This window comes from Ictidomys tridecemlineatus, chromosome 10 (genome assembly GCF_052094955.1).
Source record: "Ictidomys tridecemlineatus isolate mIctTri1 chromosome 10, mIctTri1.hap1, whole genome shotgun sequence".
Classification (NCBI taxonomy): domain Eukaryota; kingdom Metazoa; phylum Chordata; class Mammalia; order Rodentia; family Sciuridae; genus Ictidomys; species Ictidomys tridecemlineatus.
Genome location: NC_135486.1, coordinates 6113813 through 6132196, shown reverse-complemented (window position 1 = coordinate 6132196; position 18384 = coordinate 6113813). Strand labels below are relative to the sequence as shown.

General features: G+C 39.1%; 1 protein-coding gene across 3 annotated transcripts in view; it reads left to right on the top strand.

The window, feature by feature from the left end:
* The window catches only part of Vamp4 (vesicle associated membrane protein 4), a 35976-nt gene extending 19711 nt beyond the window's left edge, over positions 1–16265 (top strand). For 2 of the 3 annotated variants that reach the window (XM_078022306.1, XM_078022307.1), the window contains exons 5-7: positions 5844–5944; positions 7087–7166; positions 7681–9711. In XM_078022306.1, coding sequence (XP_077878432.1) covers positions 5844–5944; positions 7087–7166; positions 7681–7839 — 340 coding nt within the window. In that variant the 3' untranslated portion in view covers positions 7840–9711. The other variant, XM_078022308.1, reaches the window with a different exon arrangement.
* Positions 16266–18384: the final 2119 nt, after the last annotated feature.

The window sequence follows — 18384 nt, the reverse complement described above, 5'->3', positions numbered from 1 at the left end:
CTGGGCACAATTCAGGAGCCACTTGTCAAAAGAAACTAACTTTATTTTTAGAACCACACAAGCCAAACAAAACAGCTCCTCAGGAAAAAACCCTCAGAGCCCAACTGCCACCACCGGCTTCCACAAGCCAGTCACCCTGACACCAGCCTCTCCACCTCCCACAATCCTCCTGCTCTTGAGGCCGATTGGCTGGGTCGCGTGGGCGGAGCCAAAGAAGTCCCCTAATGAGCAGCTCCGTGGAGGAGCCAATCAGCTAGATGTTGCTGGGGCCGCTGTGAGCCAATCATCAGCTGGCAGCTGGAAGTTTGCTGGGGCCCCTTTGGCTATGGCTCTCCGCAGAATTAATATTATCAAAATGACCATACTTCCAAAAGCACTATACAGATTTAATGCAATTCCGATCAAAATCCCAATGACGTTCTTCATAGAAATAGAAAAGGCAATCATCAAATTCATCTGGAGAAATAAGAGACTCAGAATAGCTAAGCAATCCTTAGCAGGAAGAGTGAAGCAGGTGGCATCACTATACCAGACCTTAAACTATACTACAGAGCAATAGTAACAAAAAACAGAATCGTGTTGGCACCAAAGCAGATTGGTAGACCCGGAGTATAGGATAGAGGACACAGAGGCTAACCCACAAAATTACAATTATCTTATATGAGACAAAGGTGCCAAAAACATACATTGGAGAAAAAAATAGCCTCTTCAACAAATGGTACTGGTAAAACTGGAGATCCATATGCAACAAAATGAAATTAAAATCCTATCTCTCACCATGCACAAAACTCAAAGTGGATCAAGGACCTAGGAATTAAACCAGAGACCCTACGTCTAATAGGAGAAAAGTAGGCCCAAATCTTCATCCTGTTGGATTAGGCCCAACTTCCTTAATAAGACTCCTATAAAGTGCAAGAATTAAAATCAAGAATCAATAAATGAAATGGATTCAAACTGAAAAGTTTCTTCTCAGCACAGGAAACAATCTGTGAGGTGAATAGAGAACCTACTTCTTGGGAGCAAATTTTTACCCCTCACACATCAGATAGAGCACTAATCTCTAGGATATATAAAGAACTCAAAAAGCTAAACACCAAAAACACAAATAACCCAGTCAGTAAATGGGCCAAGGACCTGAACAGACACTCCTCAGAGGAGGATATATAATCAGGCAACAAACATGAAAAAAAGTTCATCATCTCTAGCAATTAGAGAAATGCAAATCAAAACTACTCTAAGATACCATCTCACTCCAGTCAGAATGGCAGCTATTAAGAATACAAACAACAATAACTGTTGTCGAGAATGTGGGGGAAAAGATATACTCATACACGGCTGCAGGGACTGCAAATTGGTACAGCCAATATGGAAAGCAGTATGGAGATTTCTTGGAAAACGGAATGGAACCCCATTTGACCCAGCTACCCCCCTCTTCTCGGTCTATATCCGAAGGACTTAAAAACAGATTAATACAGGGACACAGCACATCAATGTTTGTAGCAGCACAGTTCACAATAGCTCAACTGTGGAACTAACCTAGATGACCTTCAGTAGATGAATGGATAAAAAAAAGTGGCATATATACACAATGAAATATTACTCAGCAATAGAAGAGAATAAAATCATGGCATTTGCAGGTAAATGGATGGAGTCAGAGAAGATAAAGCTAAGTGAAGATAGCCGATCCCAAGAATACAAATGCCGAATGTTTTCTTTGATATAAGGAGACTGATTCATAGTGGGATAGGGAGAGGGAACATGGGAGGAATAGATGAACTCTAGATAGGGCAGAGGGGTGGGAGGGGAAGGGAGGGGGCATGGGGTTAGAAATGATGGTGGAATGTGATGGACATTATTATCCAAAGTACATGTATGATGGAGACATTGCAAATCCATATGGAAATCCATATGCAACAAAATGAAATTAAAACCCTATCTCTCACCATGCACAAAACTCAACTCAGTGGATCAAGGACCTAGGAATTAAACCAGAGACCCTGGATATTGGTGTAAATATACTTTATATACAACCAGAGATATGAAAAATTGTGCTCTATATGTGTAATATGAATTATAATGCATTCTGCTGTCATATATTTTTTAAAAAAAAGTATATCCTGGGTGGGGTTGTGGCTCAGTGTTAGAGCACTTGCCTAGAATGTGTGAGGCACCAGGTTCAAGTCTCAGCACTGCATATAACTAAATGAATAAAATAAAGGTAAAAAAAAAGTTGTGTTCTGTGTATGAAAACATCTTGAAATATAGAAATACATGAGATTTTCTATCACTGAATAAAGGTTATAGAGTTTCTAGAGTGTTATGCCAGTGGATAGTAATCTATGAAGAAGAGATTATTCATTGATCACTTAATAAAACAACTAAAATGTTGGAATATCCCCATTAGAGATGTGTTACATTGTACCATATTCTTGAGGTACAATTCCTAGGTTTATGATAATCTAAGAATTAATCTAGAATTTTATGGATTCTGTCCCAGTTCATCTGTGTGCCTGTTATCTGTGGAATCTTTTGCTTATGGAGCCTCTGGGACTTTAGGTTTTGTTTTTAAAACAAAATTGTGTAGTATAGGTATGTAAATATCCATAATAACAATAATCTAATCTTGTGGAGAAGCAGTAGTACATTGTGTCCACTCCTGTCCTGCCACACTGTCTTACTTTGGCCTGTTGACTATCATTGCTTGTTTTAAATGGGGAAAAAAAAAAACTACCTGGAAGTTTCAAGATTGGCCCATTGTGAACATTGGATTAGCTTCCATTTCATAGTTAAGTGAAGGGCTCTGTAATCACTGCTTTGTTTCTTTCAAGTAACTAGATATGCTTTGCAGGATTCGTACTTAAATTACGCACTTATTCAGCAAACATTTATTGAATGTTTATAAACATTTATTGACTACCCCAAGCACCCCTGTGGGTACTGTGGTTGTTAGGTAAATGGACAAAATAGGCAAGGTCTCTGCATTCTTTGAGCTTACCTTCTAGTGGGGAGAGGTATGTAAGTAAGTAGGTACATGTACTTACTGTTAAATGCTGTAAATAAAACAGTAATGGGATTGAGCAGGCTGTTTGAATGAGGTGCCTTCATTGTACATTTGAACATAAATTCTTTGTGGAACAGAATTAATGTTTTGTTATTTGTTGTTTTCGGAGTACCTAAAACAGTACATAATAGGCGCTCATTAATTATTTGTTGAGTAAATTGATTCATTGGGTAAGAACGCCATTGTTAATAAGATACACATCTTCAACCCTCTTCTTGGATACTTAGGAGTTGCCTCAAGACATCTTAGAGATTAGGGGTGGGGGGTTTCAGATCTGTTTGGGCAGATGAGAATTCTGCATGTCCCTGCTTGGTTGAACTTCAGTCTTACATCCTTCAGTGGGTTATAGTGTGGGAGGCACAGAGCTCTGAGAAGCTGGATGCTCCTGAACGCTGTGTGTAGATAATCAGTGGGTCACACAACACTTATCACATGGGAGGGAGGTGGTCATCAGGCGTAGAGAGTTCTTTCCAATCCACCTGTGTCTACGCTGTATTTTTAAAGTGAATGTTTTGAAGAAATGTTTGTGTTAGGCAAAGGGAAGAACTCTTAAAAATTACACATGACCATGCCTCACCCCCATTTTTTTCAGTTAGTTTGGAGGATAGAGGGGGGTAGACAGAAGAGAAGTGTTTTGTGAAAGTTTTTCAGATGTTCCCCAGGTGGAAAACTGATTATTCTTATGTAGAATGGGACTAGATCCTTATCACCCTGCACAAAAATCAACTCAAACTAGATAAAAAACCTAGGAGTTAGAACAGAAACTACCTAACTCCTAGAAGCAAATGTAAAGTCAACACTCCAGCACATAGGCACAGGCAGTGACTTTCTCAGTAGGACCCCTAAAGCTCAGGAAACAATGCCAAGAGTTAATAAATGAGATACCATCAAATTAAAAGCTTCTGCACAGCAAAGGAAATAAGAAAATGAAAGAGAAACCACAGAATGGCAGAAAAAGCTTTGCTACCTACTCTTCTGACAGGATTAATATACAGAATATAAGAAACACTCAAAAAACTTTACACACACACACACACACACACATACACAGACAAATGAATTAAACAGATAACCCTCACAAGAAGAAATACAAATGGCCAACAAACTTGAAAAAAGTTCAGCATCATAAAAATTAGGGAAATGTAAATCAAAACTACACTAGGATTTCATCTCACTGCACTCAGAATGGCAATCATCAATAATACAGTAATGTTAGAGAGGATATGGAGAAATGGAACACTTATATACTGTTGGTGGCATCATAAGTTAGTACAGCCACTATGGAAATCAATATGATGTTCCTCAAGAGACTAGAAATAGAGCCACCACATGACCCAACTATACCACTCTTCAGTATTGATCCTGAAGAATTTAAATCAGTGTACTATAGTGATGGATGCATACCCATGTTTATAGCAGTACAATTCACAATAGTCAAACTATGGAACCAGCCTAGATGTCCACCAGGAGATAAATGGATAAATAAAAATGTTGTTTTATTCAGCCAGAAAGAATGAAATTTATGTAATTTGTTAGAAAATGTTCTAATTCCTAGGTTTTTGATCTAGTTTGAGTTGACTTTTGTGCAGGGTGATAAGGATCTAGTCTCATTCTACATATTGTTAGGCAAAATAAACCAAACTAAAAAAGTCAATTGTCATGTTTTCTCTCCTATGTGGAAGCAGGAGAGAAAAGGTGGGGGAAATCTTTGAGGGCAGGGGATCTCATGAAAATGGAAGAGCAATCAGGAGACTGGAGGAGACCAGGGGAAGGAAAATGACACTGGGCAAATTATATTGTTATAGTGTATGCATGTAATAACAAATCTTGCGTACAACTATAATGCACCACTTTTTAAAAAATTATGGGAAGAAAGTTCCCATTCTCCAGTTAGAAACACAATTGCATGTCCATATTTAAATATGCATATATAATACTTGTTTAGTTGCCAATTATCTAGTGCACTTCAAAAAATTTTTGAGTTATAAGAGCCATAGGTTTCTCTTTTTAAATATTTTATTGTCATGACTTATTTCATAAATTAAGATAATGCTTTCTCTAGTGTTAAAGTGCTGAGTGACAGTAGGTAGTTGAGGATCCTTAAAGTTAACTTTTAAATTGGGTTTTCACTGAACAGTCTTAAATTTGGTTAGAGTAGGCCCCTGTCACCTAATATAAAGGAGGAAAAAATTTTTTGTTTTGAAAAGACACAAAGAAATTGTCTTTTTTGCCTTCTGGTGAGTGCTTCAGAAAGTTCCTGGGTGTTCACAGCTATCTTAACCCTGTTAACGTTTTAGAGAACTGATGAGCAGTGAAGTGTTACATTCACTGGGCAACAGTGTCCCCTAGGGTACGCCTTACATTTCCATTTTGGAAACTTCTAACACACTTGGGCAAACACCTTTTGTCAGCCTTTGTGTGTGAAACACAGCAAAGGTAGGTTATGATTGTGTCCGAATGCTGCTTCAGCAGAACATGAAACCTTATTTGAAAGCTGTTTGACTAAGTTTTGCGGTTAATGAGCATTCTGACAGTACATTTAATCTGTTTGTAGGTTACATTATTAGTCAGAGGCAGGACTAAAGTAAACTCTCAGTTAAATATTACCTTAATTTATATCATTTTGTTTTTAATTACTTGAGTACTCAAGGCCACAGAGGGAAGAACATTGCTTACGTATATTTTATAGTTTAATCTCTTAGAATGTGCTATTCTCTGTTGTTTAATAAAAGTTTCAAAACTGTAAACATTCTTAAAAGATATATATCTTTTTTTAAACTAGTGTTCAGAATCAAGTGGATGAAGTTATCGATGTCATGCAAGAAAATATTACAAAGGTAATTGAAAGAGGGGAGAGACTAGATGAACTACAGGACAAATCAGGTACAGATACTTCATATTTTTTGATATTATTGATCTGTTTTACCAATTTATGTCTTCCTTCTCTTGTCTAGCCAGCATTTAGGAATTTTGGCTTAGGAAATTAGTATTTGATTCTTAGATGTGTGACCTGTATAGTTTAATTTTCACTCCCTTTATTTGAATCCTCTTATTGTATTATTTCCTTACTGTTCAGTGGAGAATTTAAAATTCTTATTGAAGTGTGAAGAGTAGAACTACGTTTTCCTTTTGCCCCAGTATGTGGATATGCTTTATGTTTCTCATGATCTGAAGATATAAAGGTCTGATTACTTTTTTCCAAAACTTTTCCAAACTTATCTGATAGTTTTATTTTATGGTAACTTAAGTAATTTTTCTTTACTGACGATGTTACCTCTGTACTAACAGTTTCTGGCACTCACTAGGCACTCAGATACTGTTTGATGACTAGCAGAATACATGGTAACTTACGAGGTCTCTGGTAACTTAGTGACTTTCTTTACTGGCAGATGTCAGTCTTTGCGCTTCTAACAGTTCCTGGCACACGTTAGTCCCTCACTTGTTTGAATAGTGAATGGCTGAATACCTGATTAATTCTCGTCAGACTTGCTTGACCAAGAGACTTGCTTAATTGCTTTAAGAGTTCATAACATTTTCTTTCAAAATCAGTCAGTTTTCTAAAAATCTAACTTTCTTCACTTGTAATTTTTTTCTTAGCAATGTACCAAGTTTTTGTTTTTGTTGTTTTGTTGTGATTTTTCTGGTTCTAGAGATTGAACCTGGGGCCTTATGCATGCAAAGCAGGTGGGTGCTCTACCACTGAGCTATACCCAGTGCCCAGTATTTGTTTTTTTAAGGACTATTTTCTCACCAGCATTTATAAGTTTTTGTAATATGCATCCAGCCCCTGGGAATGCGTCTTCATATCGCAGTGAAAATGAATTGAGCTAACTGACCTGCAGCTGTGTTTTGTTTTTAGTTTTAACTAGGGAGAATGGTGGAATTTGTGGGTGGAGGATGTTTTCATACTTAAGAAGGAACAAATTTACAGAAGTAGAAATTAATATTTTCTTGTCTTTGTGTGACTAGATAAAAGAATCCTGTTATGTCGTTTAATCCTTCTCTCCATCCTCTGTGTGATATAGAAAGCTTATCGGATAATGCAACTGCTTTTAGCAACAGAGCCAAACAACTTCGAAGGCAAATGTGGTGGCGTGGATGCAAAGTAAGTGAATCAGAAGACCTGGGTAGTCCATGACAGGAAGGAAAGGGCCTGTACAGCCTGTACAGGATGAGCTCTGTGAGGACAGGGGCTGTAACCGTCTTGCTTATTATTGTTACATCTCCTGAACCTGGGCATGGAAGGAGCTGGGTAAATATTTGTTGAATTAATGAATTCTTTTGGGGCAAGAATCAAGGAATCAAGTAGTCCTTAAAAGAATGTTTTTACAGGGGTTCATCAGGCCAGACATGGTAGTACACTCCTGTAATCCTAGCAGCTCGGAAGGTGCAGCAGGAGGATCCCGAGTTCAAAGCCAGCCTCAGCAAAAGTGAGGTGCTAAGCAACTCAGACCCTGACTCTAAATAAAATACAAAATAGAGCCAGGGATGTGGCTCAGTTGACCAAGTGCCCCTGTGTTCAATCCCCAGTACACCCCCCCCAAAAAAAAGTGGTGTTTTTTCAAAATCTCTTACAGCAAATGGAATTAAGAAAAATCCCATATCCCTCATTATTCCAGAGAAATAAGGAAATTTTCTTAAACGTTCAACCATGTCCTGGGAAGCAGCTTGAGACTAGAAGTCCAACAGTTCTTCCACTTAACAAGCATGACCCCTTTGACCCCAGCACCTTACCTGTCAAATGGGACACTGAAGACTTATTCTTCAAATGGGACTGATGAGCATGGCCATGACTTCCTCCCTCCATGAATAAACAAATAACATAAATAATAACAAAATTTTAACAAGTTAAAAAAACCGGAATCACTATATGCTACTATATTCCTGCAGAACATTTTATAGAAATGAATTTACGTCATAGTCAAGAATGGCTAGTAATCAGAAAACTCTTGTTCATTGAGGTGTTTAAAAATCAGTACCAATATTTTCATTTAAATTTTTTCAAAAGTTAATTAAGTCTAGCTTTATATAAACAGGGCAAAATAATGTGCATTTGGGGCAAAGTGGAAAAACTACCATAAAAAGTCCAGAAATTTTTCAGGTTAAATAAAGGATTAAAGAACTTTAGTTTGGGGCTGGGGTTGTAGCTCACAGGTAGAGTGTTTGCGTAGCACATGTGAGGTACTGGATTCAATCCTTAGCACCACATAAAAGTAAATAAATAAATTATTGTGTCCATCTTCAATTTAAAACATATTTTTTTAAAAAAGAACTTTAGTTTTTAGTATAATGTGGGCCCTACTGAAAATATAGCTCCTATTTCCGTTAGTTCTGAGTCTGTTTCTACTTTTTTTGATTATTATTATAATGAATAATTTTTATAGGACTGATGTCCAAATTGCTGAACCACTAGTTGTGGTCTAGTCAGTTGTCAGTTAACTCCAATAAGAAGGGGCCATCCTAGTGTGTGTGAATAAGATCCACAGAAACTGCCCTGGGTCATTTTGTTAACTGTCATGAATGGAATGCCATAGACATGTCACCATTAATTCTACTTTTAGAAACATTAACTGTCACTGTTTCTATTTGTGATACTCATTAGATTTTTATCTGTTTATAATAACTGGGTATCTTCTTTCTGAATGAACCATTTTTAATCAACTATTCATAAAAATTATGAAAATAAATAAATTTCAGCATTTTAGGATTAAATGATGAATATGACAGTTTTATATAGAAAGATAACATAAACTTCAAGTGTCAAGTAGCTGATAGGAAACTGATTTAAGGTTTCTTCTCTTGAATATAAAACTGATTCCAAATAATCTTAGGCAACTTACTAAGTGAGGCTGTTTGTGACGAATCCAAAATATATTCCTTGAGATGGAAATTAAGGCACCATGAAGAAAGAAGGAAGAGAACACTAACATTGCTCTCCTGTACTTTCAGATTGTGTACTATAAATATGCTGCTTTTCAGAATTCCAGTTACCCACAGCCAGCTGTGGTCCAAAAATGTTAAAAATTGTCTCAACTCTTTCAAGAGAGAGACTGAATTCCCATGACTTTTACTACAAATATATTGTTATAGTTCTGTTTTATTATTAGTTGTTAATCTCTTACTGTACTAATTTGTAAACTTTATCTTAGGTATTCATGTTTAGGGAAAAACATAATATAATATATATAGGATTGGGTACTCTCCATGGTTTCGGGTGTCCATTGGGATCACATTCATAAGAACATATTCCCCTCCATCAGAGAAGACCTCTGTGTATTGACTGCCCGTGCTAACCGTCACATCCTGACAGTTGGACAGAGTTGCTATCATATACTTTTCCTGGCCTCAGAGACAAATATGTGAAACATAGACAGAGGGTCCAGACCCACGAAGGTGTTACTGTATCTTACAGTACAGCCTTGAATGGTCCAGTGAGGCAAAGCACTTGGGTTTGGGGGAACTCAAAATATTATTTATGAAAGAATGCAAAGCAGCCATCAAGTTCATATGAGAAACAGATTGAAACCTTTCAAGGAATGTACCTGTTCATTAATGAGTTAGAGTAACGTGGCAGATAGCAGAACAGATAGTCCTTACTTTAGGCTTTATAAATGAGTCAGACAATGTCTTTCATGTGTCTTTTTTGTGTGTTGTAGATAAAAGCCATCATGGCTTTGGTTGCTGCCATCCTTTTGCTAGTGATTATCAGTAAGTATTTACTGGATTGTTACTTCTTGGGGTTATTATGTGTTTGGGAGGTCATTTCATTCCCTTTTAATTATTTTCAGTTAACCTAGAATGTAATGTCAGGACTGAATGACTTGCTTAACTAAGTCAGGAGCCCTTATCTATGATCTTTAAAATGTTGTAATGTGTTTGTGAAATTTTTTGAGAATATGCAGAGGTACATTTCTACAAGGAAAGAGGCAGATTCTCAAAAGGAAGCCCTCTCTGACCTCTCATCACCACTCCCAAATAAGGGCTAAGTGATTTGTTCAAGGCCAAGACTGGCTCCTGTTCACTGAGGATGAAATCTTCATCTTCTGTTTATTGTTAGCTTCCAGGTGCATCGGTTAGCAGCCAGCATGTTGTTTTAGAAGGACAGATCCAGTGAATTCTCTAGATGATGTGTCATTAGTTTTATTTGGTTGTGGATTTGAACTGAACTACAGTCCTTAAAACATAACTCCTTTATTTCCTTAATATTATTTTTTAAGATCAAGTCATTTTTAGTATCTGAGTTTCTTTAAGCCCTCTTTACCCATGTTCACAGAGATTTTATTAAGTAGGTCTTGAAAGTGCCTCAGAATAATCATGTGAAAATGTTTATGAGGTTATTTTTTGTTACTAAGAAAAGTTGTCTCATCTGGCTGGTGGCGCAGACCTGTAATCCCAGCTGAGGAGGGAGGCTGAGGCAGGAGGATCAAGTTCAAAGCTTCTACAATTTAGGCCCTCGGCAACTTAGTGAGACCCTGTCTCAAGATAAAAAGGGATGAGGACATAGGTCATTGGTAAAGTGCCTGGGGTTCAATCCCCAGGACCAAAAAAGAGAAGTACAGTTGTCTGTTTAGTTGTAGGTTTTCGGTTTGTGAAATAAGATAGAACTTATTTCTGATCCCCAAATCACTACTGGTGTTGCTCTTACAGTCATTAGCAGATGTGTTCTTTGAATCTCTTGCATGCAGGTTTCCAACTGAGGTCAGACAAAGCCATCTCTGCCCCCTCCTTTCAGCTCTCTTACATAAATAAGTAGGCTTTCTATAGTCTACAAATCCCTGTTTTTCCCTTTTTTGTACTTCTGGTGATTTCCCAGTTTTCAATGCCCGTGGCCACAGTTCTCCAGTGTCCTCTAATGCAGTAAAGTTTAGGAAGACCAGGCTGTGCCCGAAGAGAAAGCCATGTGTTGGGCAGGCTTTGTTCAGCATGAGCTGGTGCTGTCAGCCTTGATCAGTGTCATTTGAACCAAAAGTACATATTAAATGTCTTTAAACAGGAACACGGAAAACAGGGTTATGTATTAATTGGTTGACAAGAATGGGTTCCTTAAAGGAAAGAAATTAAACAGACTTAGAAGATGAAGGGAAGAAGGCACAGGCACACAGTTTTGGGAAAAGAAGACTAGACCTCGATTGAAGATAGGAAGAAGACAATGAACTGCTATGAAGGCTTCCTAACAGAGAAAGAAAATTTCTTTTGTTGTTAATCTAGTTGTTAAAAGGGGTAGCTGTAACTTTCCTAGGTTAATCTACCACAGTGGATCTAAGCATCAGGTACATCCACAGGAAATTAATTTTTAAAATGCTATGGTTAAATGGTAGAAAGATTAGTAGAGGAAAGGGAACAGAAGATGGGAGAGGGAAGGAGAAGGGGAGATACCAGGAGGCTGAACTGGAACAAGACATATTCCATGTTTTCACAATTACGTCAAAATGGATTCTACGGTCATGTATAACTAAAAAGAATGAATAAAAAGACAGGGGTAGGTACAAAAAAAAAAAAAAAAGAATGTCCTAGCCAGAGGCTCATGAGAACTTGGGACTGTGTTTTCCCTAGGAGCTGTGATTCGTATTCACGAATTCAGTGTTTATGGTAACTTTATAGAACTCTGTATCACTGTATCAAATAACAAGATCAACCACATGGTGTCAAAGTGGAAAATAAGGAGTAGCGTAAAGAAGAAAATAAAATAATCTTACCATACAGAGATAGCTACTCATTAATAAAACTGCTGTGTAGTTTCTAGTCTTTTCCTATTATATATAAACATGTTTTTCAGAAATTAAGATCATATTGTATATATTTCTTAATAAATATATTGTGAACATTTTCTCATGTTATTAAATATGTTTATAATATTTTGGCAGTGACATGCTGTTATGCCATAATTTGATCAAAATGCCTGTGTTAATTTGAGTTATTTTGTGATATTCTCGTATTTTTTTTTCCTTGTTTTTAAGTTGTATAAAGTCAAGCCCTTGTTACCCCTTTCTAAAAGTAGACATAACTGCATTTATGAATAACTGCTTCTATATGAATCTGATTTTGACTTCTTTTTTCATTTTCTTTCTCTTACAGTTCTTATAGTTGTGAAGTACCATACTTGATTTGATGACAGAGATCTTCATTAAACAAGATCTGGGACAATAATAATTAAAAGATTGCTGTATAATTTAAATGGAATATATGTATATAACTTTCAAAACTTCTTTTCCAAGAAACTAAGAGTCAAGTATCACTTCAAATTGGAACATTGAGAATGTTCAGTTAACTGCTTCCTTTCTAACAAAATGTGCTTATGATAATTATGTTTAACACAAAGATAACTTTACGTTGCTATATTCCAAGGTCTAATTTGAAACTAGATACTTGCCAGTTTATTATTTGTGTATATAGTTAAATACTGATGACAGTGTTTCATACCAGTGTTTTAGTGGCACAAGGACTTGTATTATTGCATGGAGATGGGGTCAGTCTGGGGTCAGGAAGCCTCTATAGCATACCAGACTATTAAGCTAAGAGATGCACAACCACAACATTTGCAAGAATATCATTCTTTTCATTTTATGGTTGCTTTGAAGCAGTTTCCACATGTTTATGGGTGTAACAAAAGCTAAATGTTGTCAATGTTTCTGCCTTCAGCTATAACTAAGAACATTCCAGTAAACCCACTTCTAATTATACAAGGGAATGGATTATAGAAATAGGAAATTCAAACAGAAAAAAGGCCTAGTATGGCACCATAATCTGGAGACAATAAAATTATTGGAGAATATTGTTGACATGTTTGAAAGTGACCAGTACTCATAGCTACCAGTTGTGGTCTAGTCAGTTGTCAATTAACTCCAATAAGAAGGGACCAGTCCTAGTGTGTGTGAATAAAATCCACAGGTAACTTTTTCCTTAATTTTACTTTGGTTAGTAGTTTTTCTCTTTGACTTTAACCTTTTTGCCTGAAATGCTGAGGTGGGCCCAGTCAGCTGTTCGGATTTCCTGTCTGTGTTCTGATCCACCTCACAGGAGCAGATGTTGCACAGTCTAGTCAGAAGAGCCGACAGGAGTGAGTAGTAAAACTTGGGGGCGCAGGCCCTTCTGTAGACGACCAGTCAGCAGCCTAACGCTACGGGGTCACCGATAATCTCAGCCTGTTTTTATAACGATAAAGTACATTAATATAAAAATGCGCCAACCTCCTTATACTGTTCAAACAAGTGAAGATGCAGAGTAAGCGTGTTAGGAGGAAGCATTGTGATAAAACCAGATTCTTCAGGAACTTGTGCACATGGACATCCTAGGTTGGAGGGGGCAGAAGTAGGCTCCTGGAATTCACCGATATTTAAGAGAGTTAATGAACAATCCAGTTTAACAGATTTCATTTCTTTGATCATTTTAATTTAAAATGTCCAAAACATAAAATTTGAATGTGTTTGCTTGATTAATTCTACATTATTAGTACCAAGAGGCAAAATATTCTATTTAGAATAGAAAGAAATTTGGAGAAAGTGGGTCAAAAAATACTTAGGACACTTAAATTATAAAGATCTAAATAGCTAAATTTTATAATGTGCTTGAAGCATTGGAAGAGATCTAGGCGTTACATACTGAGGGTGAAGTTTCTGGTGTCCGTCTCCTTCTCTAGGTGTCAGTTATACAAATTGCATCTGAACTGCTAGTAAATCCTGTGACAAAGGAGGGTATGCAAAAAAAAATGAGCACTTTTAGACTTTCAGTAGCTAATAGTTCAGGAATGGAAATGTTTTAACTGAATTGGCAGAATCAATCCTGATATATGTATGTATTTTATTTAGATTGGAACAGACTTATAAATGGTTAACTTTCCGTTAGTTGGTGTGGAAATCTGGTTTCTTTAAAATATATATTGGCAAAGATGAAGATTGTTTCTTAAAGACTCCACATTTCTAGTGTTTCTCTTAGTAAAAGTCTGCTACTTTCAAAGACATAATTATTTAAAAAGTAAAATTATTTTTAAAATTTTTAATCATAAAAATAAAGGAACTATTTATATGGCATTATTGTACATATGCAGTTGTGTTTGTATTTAAATATATTGCTGCTGGGAATACTGGAGGTGGACAGGTGACTCTGGGAACTTTGCAGTAGTGGTGGCTTGGTTCACAGCTTATCATTTTGTCTGTCCTGGTGTTGATTAATCCTGAGACCCTTAAACGGGCTGGCACTTTTGTGACATTATTGTGGTAACACTGGAGACAGCCATTTTAAGATCAAGAAGCAGAGTGGTTCACATTGATGCCACACCTACGTCATTCCTCCCTTAATCACTCTTTTTCTCATGCAGCTCAGATCATCCTGCACTGGAAAAAATGAAGTTTACTTCCAAAACTGTCAGGATTTAACAACAGTGAAGAGAACACAGAAATTCAAATAGCTTTGTAAATAGTGGTTGGTACTGGGTGAAATCAGGTCACTGTTTTTATGTGTGAAACTTGCCCTCGTGACTTGTGTTTAACTGCAGAGACCTCGTCTTGCAGCAGTTTTGAGGTTAACTGGTCCTCCTCCTGATTGTCAGTCAGTAATACAGGTGGGCTTTTGCTCCTCTCTTCTAACAAAGCTCACTAGAAAATGCCCTGAGATGTTATAAATGGGGAGATTTCTTTATTAAAGGGAAGTTCAATATCAAAGCTAGAACATTGCCTACAATGGAGGGAGGCTAACTAGTACACCCTCGCGATAGCTCCCTGTGGACTCCTGCTGGTGTAGTCTTTCTGTGCATTTCTGTACGCTGCGTTAGGAAATTATAATGTTGCCGTTCTTATTACACAAATTGGCATCTTTGAGTCCTGTGTGGCATGCAGGTGTCCTGTGGCTGCTTCTGCAAGCATGGACTGAGGTCTCTGTTGCCAGCACCTTCTTTAGCGGGCTCCATGTGCTGTCACCACCCTGGCTCTGTGTCCACATCTGGAGCTACACTGTGGTGAAAATATGCAAGAACATGTGCCACTAGGTGTCTCTAATTGTGTCGTGTCAGAGTATCGCTCGGTCCAGGGGTGTTCTGTTCGTCTAATTTTGTCTTCACGTGGAAACGATCTTGGGGGCTGTGACCGGGGAGTCAGTGTGAATCAGCATGAACACATTTGAGCACGCTGTGTGGTGTTGACATCAGTGCAGGAAATCGCCACAAAGCAATTTAAAGACACCGTGGCTCATCAGAGACTGACAGGTGCTGTACACCTTGATCCCTACGTAGTTGTTTTTTTTTTTCATGCCATAGACAAACTGGCACCAGCCCTTAGACAGATGCAGGGTATGGGTGGAGTTTTTTTGTTTTTTATTTTGTTTTTGAGATGGGGTCTTGCTGTGTTGCCCACTCAGAGTAGCCAGGACTGCAGGCATGTGCCACCATACCTGGCTTTTTAAGTTTAATGTTAGTCTTACTCGATCTTTGTTTTTGTTTTTCCTGCCCCCCCCCAAAAAAAATCAATTAGAATGAGGGATATGGACATAAACTCTTTGATTCTGAGTGTGAGGAACACATGGGTAGAAATTAAAAGGAAAGCATGACTGACCCGGTTTTAGGGGAATACACATAAGGGAGAGCAAGGACTGCACCATGCTCCCGTGTCTCGCCAGCTCCCTGCACAGAGCTGCGTGCTCGGCAGGGGCTAGATAAGTGTGCACTGCTTGAAAGTCACAAAAACACCAGTGTAAGAGCCGACTGCAACACTGTTCCCTGGAGAGGGGACATGGTTGACAAAACAGTGGGACCTTCAGCTTTACCTAGAGAGAATAGTTCTTATACTAACTCAATATAGAAAATTCTGATTTTACAATATGCATTAGGTTCTTTTCATTTGAAGAGGTCATGAAATCAAGTCACATATTAATTACTTTATGGCTGCAAAGTAAATTGCATAAATCAGAGATTTTAGTAAAATGTCAAAAAAAACTGAGAAAATTCAAGCACTTGATTTTATGTCTTGGGTATATGTCTTCTTTTTACCTTCCACCTTCTTTCACTCAACTGTTTGCTAAGTGCCTTTGACATTTTAGATGTATGCTGGGAGTTGACAAATGTAAACGTCGTGTGCCCTGTTCTTCAGCTTCTTGATTCCTTATAACCATTTTTTACCAGTGTTGCCAAGTTTGGTCCTTTGTGTGTATATGAGATATGTATTTGTAGCCTCTCCGTAGTAAACAGTGAAATAAACTATTTCATAGAAAATGAAAATTAAGCATTTTGGCTTTTCAGTATGTGTCACCTGTTGCCTAAATTTTAAAGCACAGTTTTATTTAGAGTAACATCTGCATAATCACCCATGGTTTAGTTCATCCCAATTTACCAATAAAATACATTGCTTCACCAAAAACTATGCCAGTGTACAACCTAATGATGAAATCGAGAATTTCTCAGTGTGAAGTCACCGAGTCTCAGTCGCCGGCTGCCGGGGCCGGCAGGGAGAATCGGTGGAACGCTTATGCTTCATCTCCTGACGTCTATTTGAAAGACAAATCAATCTATGTGTCCCAAGCAGAAAACTCGGCACCTTTCCCTCAGCTTCATGGTGCTGCTCTCACAATAACGTGGAAATGGCACATTCCCTCCAGACTCCCTTTCCACACACTAAACTATGTCTTCTTGATAATTTTTAAAAGCATAGGAAGAGGATATTGGGGCACCTGTACCCTGAGATGTACAGTCTCTCACGGGGCTCTCAGCAGGCACCCTGGTAAGTGCATCCTGAGGGTGTATTAAGTCAAGTCCGCCCCTGGGCATGCGGAGAAGCAGCAGCACCAGATCCTCTGCAGCCAGCAGTCACACCTCGTGAATGTCCGTTAGATGCTCAAAACTGCTGTGGAGCAGGGAACAGCCATGGGTGTGAGGATCTGGACTAGTAGCCAAACGCAGAGCTGAGCAGGGCCAGGGCGGCACCTGTTATGCAATGGGCCAGACCCCGGCTGAGGGTGTGTGAAAAAGTGCACACCAGGAGGGCCAGCACCTCGGATAGTGCCAGGTATGTGCAGACTCGCTGCTCTTATTCCTTCCTTAACTCTCCCATGCCCTGTCGGCTTTGCCCTGCGTCTCTGTCCTCTTTATAGGGGTGGTCCTTGGCCTGTTGATCCTGGCTGTTTACAGTTCTTAGCTCATTCTCTTACTTTAATATACAACCAGGTCAGGCCATTCCTTTGCTTAGGCTCCCCCCTCCCCGGTGGAAAAGCTGAAGGTGTGATGTGTGCCCCTGAGGTCCCAGCACCCAGAAGGCCGAGGCAGGAGGGTCACGTGAGCTCTCCAGTGTGAGACCAGCTGGGCAACACAGTGAGATCCCGGGAAAAAGGAAACACCTGCCACGTCTTCACACCTTCCCTCCTGCAGCCTGCAGGCCTCGGGTCTTCCTGAAGCCCTTTGTGACCTCTGAGCCTGTGCCCTGGCTGGGCTGGGCTGCGCTGTGCTGGCCTCACTGCCCTCAGACACCCGTGTGCTTCCGCCTCAAGGCCTCACTTGTCCTGCCTTGGATGGTTTCCCTGAATGCCTTCATGACTTGGTCAGACTTCGCCTCTGCTGGCTCCCAGGAGTGCACCCTGCAGGCCCTCCCCTCCACCTTCCCAGAACATTTAACCCTTCTGACACTTGACACTAAGGGTGAGCTTCGTGACAAGAGGGACCTGTCTTGTTCTCTGATGGCAAGTGTCATAGTGAGTGCTCAGGCAATTCAGTGAATGGGTCGGTTATCTGAGATACAAAGGGAGACCATGATTTTGAAAATGATGTACCACGAGAACCAAACCGACTTGGCGTGCATCAGCACCTGCTATTAAAAGCACGGCCTCCATAACTCAGGAAGTCACAGAAAAGCAAAGGTCAAGCACGATTAATGCATCTGGAAGACAATTTAGGTCTGAGAAAAGAAGAACAAGGTGAAATAATTTGCCAGGAGGCAGGTTGCACAAATATTAAGCCCTTCACTGAAGCAGTAAGTGGTGGAATTCCCTGAAGAAAACCAGTGATGCAGAAGAGAGGCTCAGGAGGCTGCCCCAGAGCAGAGGGGAGGTCACCCCGTCAATGAAGAGGGTGAGGACGGAGCTAGGAGGGGAGAAAAAGAAGATAACAAGAATCACACGGTGCCCCCCCAAATAGAATGAGCATCGTGGTTTTTTTCTTATTAAAACTCAAAGTCCTATGAGACCAAAAGCCTTTGTCAAATTTAAGAACAGGTGAAGATGCGTTGGAGGCTGAGGGCACAGCTCTGCAGAGCGTTTGCCTGCCATACATGGGGCCTGGAGACCAATCCCCAGCACCAAGGGGGAAATCCTATGAGCACTGAGGCTGGAAAAACTGGTTACCTGCAAGG